At 33.3% G+C, this 13,395-nt stretch overlaps 3 protein-coding genes across 4 annotated transcripts; 2 read left to right on the top strand and 1 right to left on the bottom strand.

Moving 5' to 3' along the window:
• Nucleotides 1-882: 882 nt before the first annotated feature.
• LOC18608064 (Glycine cleavage T-protein family) lies at nt 883-4,418 on the bottom strand. 2 transcript variants are annotated; one of them, XR_016024573.1, is made up of 13 exons: nt 4,054-4,418; nt 3,866-3,967; nt 3,716-3,749; nt 3,540-3,613; nt 3,366-3,431; nt 3,199-3,263; nt 3,016-3,103; nt 2,849-2,914; nt 2,476-2,641; nt 2,133-2,216; nt 1,932-2,059; nt 1,535-1,787; nt 883-1,019 (listed from the first exon to the last, which is right to left on the bottom strand). XR_016024573.1 is itself a non-coding variant. In XM_088803421.1 (12 exons), the coding sequence occupies exons 1-12, from the start codon at nt 4,279-4,281 to the stop codon at nt 1,602-1,604; spliced, it is 1,287 nt and encodes a 428-aa protein (XP_088659547.1). In that variant the 5' UTR covers nt 4,282-4,418; the 3' UTR covers nt 1,480-1,601. The 2 variants fall into 2 exon arrangements, 1 of the variants encoding a protein (XP_088659547.1); XM_088803421.1 differs by lacking the exon at nt 883-1,019 and having other exon boundaries at nt 1,480-1,787.
• A 2,345-nt stretch (nt 4,419-6,763) lies between these two features.
• ERV1 (Erv1/Alr family protein) lies at nt 6,764-9,052 on the top strand. Its single transcript, XM_007042547.3, has 6 exons — nt 6,764-7,046; nt 7,295-7,369; nt 7,494-7,541; nt 7,851-7,915; nt 8,475-8,552; nt 8,723-9,052. The coding sequence occupies exons 1-6, from the start codon at nt 6,861-6,863 to the stop codon at nt 8,835-8,837; spliced, it is 567 nt and encodes a 188-aa protein (XP_007042609.2). The 5' UTR covers nt 6,764-6,860; the 3' UTR covers nt 8,838-9,052.
• A 1,169-nt stretch (nt 9,053-10,221) lies between these two features.
• On the top strand, nt 10,222-13,388 carry LOC18608066 (uncharacterized). The gene is made up of 15 exons (XM_018114854.1): nt 10,222-10,233; nt 10,346-10,358; nt 10,568-10,685; nt 10,844-10,924; nt 11,053-11,135; nt 11,218-11,324; nt 11,408-11,515; nt 11,754-11,863; nt 12,108-12,306; nt 12,402-12,479; nt 12,574-12,627; nt 12,708-12,797; nt 12,893-12,970; nt 13,100-13,177; nt 13,353-13,388. Exons 1-15 carry the CDS (start codon nt 10,222-10,224, stop codon nt 13,386-13,388), a joined length of 1,245 nt encoding a protein of 414 aa, XP_017970343.1.
• The last annotated feature ends 7 nt before the right edge of the window (nt 13,389-13,395 follow it).

The raw sequence follows: 13,395 nt of genomic DNA on the forward strand, positions 1-13,395 counted from the left end.
TTTCAAAGAGTTAAAGTAGGAGCGCCTCACTGGTTCACCTAGACCAACTTTCTGGTCGAAGAGTTCAAGCCGGAAGAGCAGCCCTTCTAGGACTATAAATTTCTCTCTTTCGAGAACCTTTACTCTAAGGAGCAGAGCAGAAGCTGAAAGATCGCCGAATGTGTCAAGAAGCGTCAGTCGAGATTTGCCTTCCCTTCTTTCAAGAAGCATGAATAGAAAGTGCACATCAGAAACTACAATGCGAGACATTTCAACAAGTACCAGCAGGACTACCACTCCGTTTATATTCTTTCAGTCCACTGCTCAGAGAAAACCTCGCCCAGTTGAAAAAAAATGCTTGACTGCACCCTGGAGGAGCTGTGCTATGGAGGGCTAGAAAAGATCAAGTTAATCAGGGATGTCATCTCGAATGAAGGGTATGTTCTCCCTTTCATACATCATCCTTTTCCCGAGTACTAGTGCTTACTACATGTTTAGGGGTAGGCAGAATTCATAATCTGTCTTTAAGTCGAAGATTCTGATACAAAATCAAAGAGTAATTGTTAGATGAAATTTTAAAAATAGATTTAAATTTAGTCTCTAACATTGTGCTTGATGCAGATGTTGGCAGAATGATTGTCCAAGAAGAGGGAGGAGCCACTAACAATAAATATGAAGCCGGGATGAAAAAAACAGGAACAAAAGCTACATTCGAGGGAAAAGGCGGTAAGAAACCGGGCTATCTTCCAGCAGATACCGTTGTCCTTTGTTTAAGTGGCAAGGCACGATTTGGAGATTGCCGTTGAGGTCCCTATCGTGAAGGCTCTCACAGATTGCTCCCTTTCAGTTACTCAGGATATGAAAAAGTCATTCAGGTTCAAGGAATGTCCAATGCCAAAGGAGCAAAGCGAGGTGACTTGAGAATCACATTTCTTGTCAACTTTCCCACAGAATTGACTGATCAACAAGGCTTCGAAGCTTATATTGGCAGATTGTTCTTGATTGATCATTAGATAATCCCCCTCCTTACGCATTGTAACCTTTTACAGGATGCAGAAAACATCTCTTAAATATGATACTTTGTATGTGATTAGTACAAGGTAATACTTTTTGCCTCACATTTTATGGAAGTAAAATATGCAAAAATGTGTAACCATGAGAAGAAAAGAAAATTGCACTTTATAGTTCTTAACTGGTAATTAAAAAAATACAGTTCCAAGCCCCTTTCTTGATTCTCTTCTTTTATTTTTTTTTTACTACTGCTTATCACTTAAGGCTATTATATGTCCTACTTTTTTACTTTTTGAATAGAATGTCCTGTTTATCTATCTTCTTCTACAAAATTTTCTTTTTATTCAGATAGCTAAGCATCATCTATATATTCTGCAAAAGCCATGACAAAAATGGTATTGCCTATTTACTAAAGTTTTCCTATCACTATAAAAATAAAAAAGATGCAAGTCTTCATACATATTTATGAAGACCACCACACCAACAAGATGGGAAATGATTTAAAAAAGAATTATACAAAAAGAAAAACGTGTTCATGGCATACCATTGAAGAATGACAAGAAATCAAGGCATGCGAAAGTAGTAGTTATATCTGTATAATTTCTGTTAAGTCAAGGACTGGATTTCTTTGTTGGAGGAGATTGCTGAGAAAGAAAAGGAACATCCACCACTGTCCCAAGAATATTTTCTCCAACAACCACAGTATCCCCACACGAAGCTGCTTGCCTCTTGATGTAGCCTAAAGCAAAATGGTCAGATTCCTTTCTTCCAGTGGTATAGCTTGTCAGCTTTCCGACCTGCAGAATTTAAAGAAAAGCTTTGTGTCAGTTCCCCATTCTACCTTAAATATGAGCCAAAAGTAAACGAATTCCCTCATAATTCCAATATATACATGTATTTCAATCTAACAAATCACTTTACGGAAAGAAACGGACTAGAACCTTTTTCCCATTAACTGTAATTGGGCTGCCAGGTTCTACTGGTGCTGACAAATGAATTCCCCATAGTCTCTGTTTAACTCCATCATATGTAATGAGTCTTGATATTGTCTCTTGCCCCTTATAACAGCCTAAGAATAGTAGCGTTAGATAGAGCATCTTTGAAATTTTCTTAGCAGATAGTCAATGGTAAGGATTAGCTACCCTTGTTCATAGAAATTGAGTTCCAAAGACCAGCCTCCAGAACATTAAATTCATTAGTTAGCTCCTTTCCAGGAGCTGGTCGTCCTGCAAAATTAAGTTAGATTTGCCTAAGAACTTACTGAATTACAATTAATCGGGAATAAAAAAATATTAACAATCAATTAAATCAGAGAGCTACTTAATAAACATTTTCCTAGACTGCTTTTTTAACAAGACTAGTAACAGAAATGCTCAAAATGCTTCACTACAACTGGACTTAGCAAATGCTTGAATTTGATATTCTGCATTGAGCAAATAAATAAACCATGAAGCCATGACAGGGCAACAAATAAAGAATTACCACCTTGTATAACCCTTAGTTTTTCCCAGGCATTAAAACCCAATGGAATAGCACCCTGAGATAGAAGAGTTTTCCAGACTGATCCGGCTGTCGTTGGTGACATCAACAACGAAAAACCTTCTTGAGAAATTATATTTCCCACCCCAACAGTTAGAGGCATACCATTCACCTGAAATTGGATAAAAATCCTATTTTTGATATACAACAATAAACACTAAACAGAATACAATTTGACTACTTTCCTATTCTAAATACTATTTTGACATCAAAGAATCTTACCAGCGAGGAACTTACCACATAAAAAAAATTAAAAATGCAAAATAGTCCAAGACAGACCAAAATTAACAACTTGCTCAAAAGAATATAGAGACCTTACGCTGTAATGTCGATTTGTGCCATATGGTTGCCCAACAAGATCACTGAGATTCAAATTAGCCATCACCTGTTTGCACATTACAACTCAAGTCATTAAGATCATCAAAATTAAAACCAACAAAAAGAGCAATGTCATGGAAGAATAACAATTTATAGAAATTTCCTTACTTGGTTGCTTTTTGGACCTGCTAGAGCAAATAAGCAAGTTTGCTTGGTGATGTCTTGAATCTCTACCTTATCAGCAAAAAATACGTACCTGCAAAAGAAAAGCTGAGCACCACGAACATGGCAAAGCTATTCAGGGACAAAAGCAATGAATGCAATGATCTCCAAGAGGTTGAATGGACATACTTATTGAGCATTTCAGTTATGTTTCCACAGGTCTCTGGTGAAACCACTAACACAACTGCCTTTTTCTGTGAACTTGAACAAAAGACTAATAAGCAAACAAATCAACTAGGATCCATCCATTGCTAAAAAGCAAACTAAAATACATTAGAAATAGGAAATAAGACTACCATAATCCACGCATAAGCAATATCTATTGTCCTCGCTGTTGGCGTAACAAAAACTGTATCACATCCCTATGAATTTCAATTGAAGAAAATCCATTCAATTTGAACCAAATGAAGCAAAAAAATGACGCAAACAAAGAGGGTATGTATATCTACTACTCCCCAAGAAACACACACCTGTCCTTCACTAAGACATTCAAAATCTGCAGTAGTTTGGTTGTGAAGAAACTGAATACGGTCATCTCCACTGACTTCAATAATTCAATCCAATATATTATTTTCATAAGAACAAATCATACTCGGATAAGTAAACCTCAAATGAAGTGCAGTGGGAAATAAGCAGAGGTACCTACCTCTTATCCGTCCAAAATGTGAAAGGTCCATAACCTAAAAGCCATCAAATGAAAAACAAGGATATCTAATAATATTAAGAGATTCAAGTCACAAAGAAAATGAAAACGAGAAATATTGAGTCAGAAATTGAATTTAAAGTAGAAACGCACCACCACCCCATTATCGAATGCATCCAAAGCTTCATCATCATTCTCAAAAGTTTCTATTATTCCTTCCTCTGAGACCTTTGCACCTTCAGCTGTAACTGTATCCTGTAAACAATCAAATTAAAAATCCCAAAACACCATACTTTTTCAATGAAAAAAAATGATGAGGGTAGCGCAGGGGCAGACTGTACTAGGAAGTCATGATCGATGGGGGGAGGGGAGAGTTCGAAAGGTAAGGCGGCGATAATAGAGGTAGAGCAAGATTTTCCTGATGAGAGCTTGTTCTTGTTACTCTTCTTGGTCGAAAATGCAGCGTTTCGGTAAAGGAGAGGAGCGGCTCTAGAGTATTGAAGACGAGCGGTGGAACGGCCAACCAAGTGAGCCACGCAAGGCGTCGCCGTCGCGGTCGCCGTCGTCATTCCTTCGTTTGTTGCAGCGGCTGCCGGCTGGGAAGTGGAAAATGCCGAAATCTGATAATAAAAAAAAAAAAAGGAAAAAAGTCTTTAACCGTTAGAAACTCGGAGGTCCACCCGGTTGCTGAAGATTGTGCTCTATCCATTACATTTCTAAAGAATGGATGTTTTTATTGTAGTCTTATAACCGGATTATATCATCCGCAATTATAATTAATTAATTATAATTTACAGTCATAATTTAGAATTGCGTAAATTTTATTAAAATATTATATGAAGTTTGCAATTATAAGTTATAGAATGAGATATAATTACTTGTTATAATTACAGAGTTTTATGAGTAGGGTATTTGTTATTTTTAAATTACCTTAACACGAATGTTATTATTTGATAAAGTATCCGAATCTTATAAATATTTGTTTAAATTTTTGAATTACCATTTGAATGGGTACATAAATATTTTAAATATTATTTGTTAAATATTTTTATTGAAATAAATAAAAATTAATTTTTATATATATTATTGATGAAAAGTAAATTAATTTATAAAAAATAAATTAAAATTTAAAATTATATATAGAATAAGTAATGAATTTTAATAAATATTACATTAATTATAAAAAATGTATAAACAAAAAATAATACATATAAAATTAAAATTTAATATCAATCATCATTATTTATAATGAAGTTCAATAGTATCCTAAGATCACTACTTGAATCCTACCCGAACTCATGATGAGTAATAATTTTAATGCTTAAACCCGATTATTAAATACTCTAATTTTGCTTAATTGGATTGAGTAATGCAAGATATCGAATAAAAAATACTCATTAACACACTCTTAATTATAATTGAATAATTTCAAAATTATAATAAAAAAACCACAAATAAAATGCTCCCTTTTAAGTAAACTTGTCAAAATGAGCCTGACCCATTTGACCGGTTTATTTTTTATTAAAAATGGGGTTAGTTGGGTTATGAAATTTCAAGTTCATATTATAATTGGGTTTAGATAGGCTAGTCCATCTGATCAATGAGTTGTATCGAGTTGGTACAGGTCATAAGAAAAAAATAAATTTATAATTTTATATATCTAGCTATATAAAATTAATAATTTAGTTACTAATGATATTGTTTATCTTATATATTTCAATGTCTTTAATCTTTATTTGTCAAATTAATAATTTTACTTAAGATTAAAACTCACTATCTCTTTTTCTTTTATGGTAATGAATATTAGTTGATAATAATTCAAATCTTGATACATCATTATTGTCCAAACAAGATTCAAATATTTTACTTAAAAATGAGGATTGGGAAGGACATAAATGAGTATTGAAATTTCTATTTATTTTGTTACGTACTTATGTTAATAGGATTGTAATTTATGTTAAAAATTAAAACTTTACTTATATTTGATATAATTTATTTATTTATTTATATTTAGTGTAATTTATTTTGTTGTAACATATTTTTATTATTCAATTTATAGATTAAATTATGCAACAATTTTATTCATAAGGAGTTTTAGGTAAAATTGAGGAAATGAATTTTTTTTTTTGAAAAAAAAAGAAGTGAGTTGTCCTAATTGACCCATGGGTTGATAATGGGTGGATTGGACTGGAGTTTTGATAGTCCATATAAAAAATGGACTAACCCAGCTCAACCCATATTGACACCTCTACTTTTAAGCATAAAGCTATTTGAATAATGATTATTTAACTTTCAATATTATTTCTAGACATTGATTTTTCTTTTAATAAAAAATGAAAAAAACATAAAGATTGGATAACATCTTATCAAATTATTTAATGAAAAAAATTAGTGCTTAAATGTAAATTTATAAGAATAATAAAAAAAATAGGGATAATGATTAAATAAGTTCCTAAATTAAACAAGCTATTGTTTTTTTTATTGTGTTCAATTAAGTTTTTATATATTTATTTTGGATCAAATAAGTATTTATTACTAATTATTAACTAATTCAAAATATCATCTGTTATTTTATATCCACATAGCATTGACATGACATTAATGCAGAGGATAAAAAATATTACATTATCATATTATCATGTTAAATTAATATGTCATGTTATCATTAATTATAATATGTAAATATGTCACATTATCATTAATTATGATATATTAATATGTTACGTTATTATCACGCAATATAAAATGACAATGATATTTTGACAAAATTAATCATTAATCATAAAAATTTATTTGACACAAAATAAAAATAAAAAAACTTATTTGACTCATAATAAAAATATAATAACTTGATTGATCATAATAATAACATAAAGACTTATTTAAATTTTTTTAAATAGTTTAAAAAATTTTAATATTATGTAAAAAAATTAATATTCTTATATCTCAACCTAATGTGTAGCAACAATAATAAAAAAAATTAGTCTTTTAAAAATTTAATTTTAATAATAATAATAATAATCTTATGTTACCCTCACTAAGAAAAGCTGTCATTGGCCCTTTTTCGAACAGTTATTTAGAGAAGTACCCAAACAGCACCTTAAACGTCCAACTTCTTGTTTTCCCGCCTTTGTGTCTGTCAAGCAAGATGCCTGAAAATCCAAACCCAATCCAAGCTTTGTTTCAAACCGTTGAAAGATTCTCGAATTGTGTCCAAACGCACCTTGCCAATTTCACCCGGCAGTCTCATCATCCATCGCCCACCAAGAAAAATCCTCTCATCTCTCTCTCATCATCAGGACCAAACGCTGACTACCCTGCCACTACTACTAAGGTACCTGCCATTCCCCATCGTTCCATCTTTCATATGCTTATTTACTTGGTACCAATCTCGAAGCTTGTACGAGTGTCCATTACGTTGCTCGCAGCTTGCTTATTAACTGTTTGTCGAAATTCCCATATCACGCTTATTTCCTAGTATACAAGCTTCTTATTGTCAGGTTTTTTCATTTGTGAGACCCATTTTGTAGTTCTATAAAATTAGCCTGCTTGGTTGAACATTGATTTATGGTTCTTTAACAGAATTCTGCTGCACCTGTTACCAGAGAAGAGCTTGGAAGAGCTACTTGGACTTTTCTTCACACTCTTGCTGCTCAGGTCTTCTCATTAATTACCTCTACTTTTGTTTTTCTCTTCTGCTTCTCAGTTCTTATGTCTATGTCTTTATACTGATTGTTTTGAATGCAGCCTATTAACCTCTTCTGTTTTTTTTTTCTCCCAGTATCCTGAAAATCCAACAAGGCAGCAAAGGAAGGATGTAAAAGAGCTGGTACTCTGTCATCCTTGGTGAAAGATCTATATTCTTAAATCTTAATCACCTTAATCAAGCTTGTAATTTTTAAGCTCAAGCTCGATATGAATTTTGATTAAAAATGAAATGAGCTGAGTCCAAAGACTCCAAACATGCAAAAGCTCTGGTCAGGTTAATTACACCTTACTTGCCAATCATATCAGTCTATGATTGTTTAGACTTCTACCTACATATAGGAATTGTAAGGAGCAATAAAACTGGGTTATAGAAGTAACTTGTTGTCCTTATTGATGATTGAGGACTCATAAGAAGGCTTTTGGCTTGCAGATGTCAATACTATCTCGAATGTACCCCTGCAAGGAATGTGCAGATCACTTTAAAGAAGTTCTGAGGTATATATTCTTGTCTTCTCCACCTCCTTTCTCCGGTGGCAGATTCCAGTTTATGAATCTTAGTCTACCACTTCTGTTCACCTTTCTTTCAGGATGGTATGATCCAGGGGACTTCTAAATAGCACCAGGATGCTATTCTGCATCTCACCCCATCCGGGTTTGAAATTGAAGTAGCATTAGTATTTGCCATAAAAGCTAACAACAAAAAGGGGAACAAAGCAAAAATAGTCAAGTCCTGAAGTTATTGGGACTGCTGAATGAAATATAATGGAATTTCAAAGTCAAGCCCTTTTTAAATCAAAATTGATAGCTGTTGGATGTTTTAATTACTTTGTTTGTTTGATTATATTCAATCATTCATTTGAGAGGAAAGGAGAGGAGTCAGTAGGCCCTTTACACTTTTATCCTGTTTATTCATAATGTTCACAATGTTGGATTCTTTTGTCTTCAATAAAAATTTGGGTCGGGGTTCTTTCTATAGATGTAGTGTCCATATACTTCCTTTAACGTTATTAATTTTAATCTTTACTGACGAATATATTTCATGCATGCTTCTCAGAGCAAACCCTGTACAGGCTGGATCTCATGATGAGTTCTCCCAATGGCTCTGTCACGTGCACAATGTTGTTAACAGAAGGTAAACTTAATCTCCCCTTTTAAGCTGAGGAATAATATATTGCATGTCAATTAGCCTAGTTGCCTATGCAACAGTTCGCTAGTGATTATTCAGCTTTGAGCAATATTAGCTTGACCATTTTTATACCTTAATTCTAGTTAGTTAGTTTTGACATTGATTTTTTCCAACAGCCTTGGTAAATTGAGATTCCCATGTGAGCGAGTGGATGCAAGGTGGGGCAAGCTAGAGTGTGAGCAGCGCGGCTGTGATTTAGAAGGAACTACAACCAGCCACATTGAATTCTGAATAGAGATATTAAAAGAGCAGTCATGGCCTGAACCCTGGAGTATACTCATATTCAACAAGGGGTGGCGGTTAATTTTGTAATTCTTATATTTATTTGGACATTAGCTCAAGTAACCATCTTTATTGTCCCAACCTATAAATTGTTCAATGTGTAAAAGAATTGTTATTAATCTTTTTTATTTAAGTGTGATTGATCATTGAATTGAATTATTCAATTCTAATGAGATCTTAAACGTTATTTAACTTCATTAAAAATGTTAAATTTCAATCTAAGAAAGATGTTTAATTAGTTCAATAAAAAGTTCATTTATCAATAATGAATGCCAATTTCAATAAAAAATTTTGAATTGTTAATATGGTACATTGATTAACTAAATGTTGTCACTTTTATGTATATTTGTTACACTGTCAGTGCATAGATTTTATATGCTATTAATTAATTAAATATTTTCATTTAGTTAATAAATAACTTAAAATTGAGAGTTCTCAAAAATAAATATTCATAATTTTAAAAATATTTATTTTGAAAATATTAAATTTTTATCATTGTACATTTATGAATTAGCACTTTGTAATTAAGTGGTACTGCATAAACTCTATACATGCCTGTAAGTCTTAAATATAAATTCACTAATTAATTATCCAATACAACTATAATATTTAACTAATCCTAATTTCAGTTGTAATTTCTTTAACTTTTTAAGCCTCTTATGTGTGTGTTTCTTTAAATCTTTAAAGTTAAAATATATAATATGACTTTAAATGAAAAACGAAATCCTAAGCTAAAGTAAAGTTGAACTCTTGATCGCCTCGTAAGAAGCCATGCAAACCAAGACGCTTTAGGATAGCCTGCCTATATAAGTAAGCTATCCTATCTCCTGCAATCCAACTTGCAGGTGATTGCTGAGAACAAGAGGGGAATAAGAGTTTGAGCTTTTCGAGCTTCTAGCAGCAGCAAAGCAAAACTCTTTCCGAGGTTCTACCGGCAGCAAAGAATTAAACCGTGTTTCCAGTTTCTACGGTAGATCAACAAAAATGAGTCCACGAGGTTTAAGTTTTTCCGTTTTCTTTTTAACAATTTGTATGAAGCATTACCGAGATGTTACTAGCTATAATTTAACGTTCTTATGTCAAGAAAACTTTGAGTATTACAAACAGAAGTTGACAGATTCTAGGTTTGGTTTTGTTTACGTAGAAAAGAAAAATAGAATATTACGTTTTTGAGATGCTTGATTTCCCGAGTCATAGAAAAGATGTTGAACCACAAGAATTTATCTAGCTACCTATAGACACCCCACCCCCCATTGCTATGTATTCGCTTGATCAGGTGTTGAATTTCGAGATCAGTTTGACAATATTTAGCACCAAACTGATGAACTTTTGAATGGACCAGCAGGTACGTGAACTGCCATGCATTGGTAGTGTGAAGATAGCCAAGCTGCTTCCCTTACTCCAGTGTTGTTCAATGTGTCTGGGTTAATTTATAATGGTCATTTACTTATTTTCAGGAATGTGCCATACGTATATATATGACTTTGTAATCGAATGAAAGTTAGGCTTCTGTTTTTTCAGTCACGACCCGATATATACTTCATTATTTTATGTGTGTTTAAGCTTCTGCCCTTTCGCATGTGAGCTGTGAGGTTTCAACCCGGCCCCTACCTCTAGCCAGCTTATGAGACAGCTGGTTTAATTGCTTCAATAAGCTAATTTGTATGGAAAACTTGCAGATGCTTATAATTGGGTTGATGACGATGACGATGATGATGATAGTGGCAGTATGGACGATTTTAAGAATGCATCCAAGTTTGAACTGGAACATCAGCTAAGATGTTTTCCTGAGAAAAGGTATATATATATATTTTTAACTCAGTTTGTTCTCTTAACATTCTTCAGTGTTTTGGTGTAATAATTATTAATACTAATTAATTATATTTTACGTATATATTCTAGTGGTAACCGCTTAAAAATTTGATTATTTTTTCCTGTAATTGTTGTTAATGCAGGTCTCCCAAACGAGAGGAAGCACTATCATCGATTGTTGAAGCCTTAAATATCAAGCCAGAGCATGAGTTTGTGGATGAGAAGTACGTGCTTTCCTTGCAATGCATCACTCTTTAAATGGAAAAACAAAAAGAAAGATGGAATGAACAAAAATTAGCTAGCAATGAAAGTTTCTTCAACTAATTTTGTCTTGTTTTTCTTTTTCTTGCAGTTCGATTACATTACTATATCAATGCTTGAATGTCATGAAGAAAGGATCTGCTAAAGAGCTACGGCTAGCAACAGAGGCCATTGGTTAGTTTTGATTTGCAACAACACATACACTTTTACTTTTAGAATACGCGTTCTTTTCTCATGTCACCCCATATTTTTACAGGGTTGATCGCAATGGTAATTCGTTGCCCGGACAAGGCACGGGAAGTGTATATAGATTCAGTTCCTGCACTTTCCAATCTTCTCAAAACCAAGTGTAATGACTCAAAGGTAGAAAAAGATAAACATTGAGATTAATACTTCTCTGATTTTGGGATCCATATTGATGGATTAATTTATAAATATATTTGCAGGCACTACATTCTTTGGCCATGGTAGCTTTTTTCACCGCAGATAGTTACATAGATGAGACTGAACAAGCAATGCTATTGATATGGAATTTCATTAATCCTGAATGTAGCGTATGTTTTCCATCTTATATCTTGTTAAAGATTTCCTCATTTTGTTAATTAAGACAGAGATTTTAACCACATAAATTAAGCATGTTTAACTCGCTTTAATCTCTATTCGTACGAGTCTGTAATTTGTTAGCCATGTACCCTGCTTCTTGAGTCTTACTTCTATATATACAATTAATGGTCTTTTTACTTCGATATATATCATCGGAAAGTTAAAAGTGAAAATTTATTTCCATCTCAGATGGATTCAAGTAAACACCCACCAGCTATTCTAGCAGCTGCAATATCTGCTTGGTGCTTTCTTCTCTCAACCCTCGATGGATGGAGACTCAGTTACAAGTATTGGCAAGGGTAAGCCTTACAAACATATTTATAACTTTCTTGTGCCTAGTCAGATTATATATGGAGTTTGTTCTTCAATTTTGGGTTTTCGTCTTTATTCCCATATGGTTTTCTCACAGTGCCCCTAGTTGCCTTCCATCCTCTAAATAGTTTTCAAATTTCAAACCTGTATACGTTGGAGGGTACAAAGTACTCCTAATGTGGCTGCAAACTTATTCTGAAGTAACATTGGTGGTTTTCCTAATGGATGCAGGGCAATTTCATATTTTTCAGACCTAATAGCAAATAAGGATGAAAAAGTCCGTAAAGCAGCCAGTGTGGCTCTAGCTCTGATATTTGAAACCAACACTTTGGAGAAGTTCACAACTCATGAAAGTGTTACTTCAGAAAAGCAAGAAGAGAAGAACAAGATTATTGACAAACTGAGAAGCCAGTCCAATGATATGTCAAATGTTCTAAATTATTTTATGGTAACTGACAAGCAATTCCATATCAGATGTTTTGAATTATTTTGGATACTGATTTTACTAAAACCGTCTGTTATCAGGAAGGGAATTGTCCAGATAAATATGTCAAGTTTGGTGAATATGAAGTCACTTTATCAACATGGTCTCAGATAATACAGGTATTTAAAGTTTAGACACCTTCAGATTTGTCAGCAAGTCTTCTGAAAGAATGAAACTAATCTATTGAATTTGTTCCTTCTATTAATCTTACAGCTAAACTTTCTGGAGCAATTTCTAGGAAAAGATGGATTTATCAACCACATGATGGTAAGTTTAAACTGATACACTCTGCATTCCATTGATCACAGTTTTCTTTCTTTTGCTCAATGTATTTGTTCTATAAACAGGAAAATGAAAACTTCCATGAACTTTTTGAGCTTCTGCCTAAAGAAAGGCCTCCTCCAGCCAATATGCCGTTCATTCCAGAGACAGAACACGTTAAGTAGTTTGTGAACTGAAATTCGAATTTGTCATGTATCAATTTGTGTACCATAATCCTAATGCTGTAAGATTCATTATTCCAACCTTGCAGGTCACTGTTGAATTTTATTTGCCTCGGATTCTAAGAGCGAAACCATTCACAAGCTCTTCGCAATCGAAGCTGGAGAGGGTAGGACAGATTTTCTTTGCCTTGGCCTTGACCAACTAGAATTCTGTGGTTTTGTATTTTTCTTATTTCCTTCATGGATGACAAACCTGTTGACTGTGATAATTCTTACATGTCCCTCTTTGGTTTCAGAAAATGACCAAGTCTCCTAATTCTCTCGTGAGTAAGACAAGGACCAAGTTCCTGAACAAGCAGCGAGCTATATCACAGGTACTTTTTTCTTAAATTATGTTTGTCAAATGAGTAAATACCGGCTGTCTTGAGGGTCAATAAGCAATGTCTTAACACTCTTGTTCAATGCACTTCAGCAACCCAAGATACATCATTTTTTTAACTAATTGTGCTGTTTGAACGATCTTTCTAATTTTTGTTACTTTATATGCAGGAAAAGGCCATTAGCTGCTTAGCTGTTGATGATTAAACAGATT

The sequence above is a fragment of the Theobroma cacao genome, chromosome 2 (genome assembly GCF_053813885.1).
Source record: "Theobroma cacao isolate CCN51 chromosome 2, ASM5381388v1, whole genome shotgun sequence".
Taxonomy (NCBI): domain Eukaryota; kingdom Viridiplantae; phylum Streptophyta; class Magnoliopsida; order Malvales; family Malvaceae; genus Theobroma; species Theobroma cacao.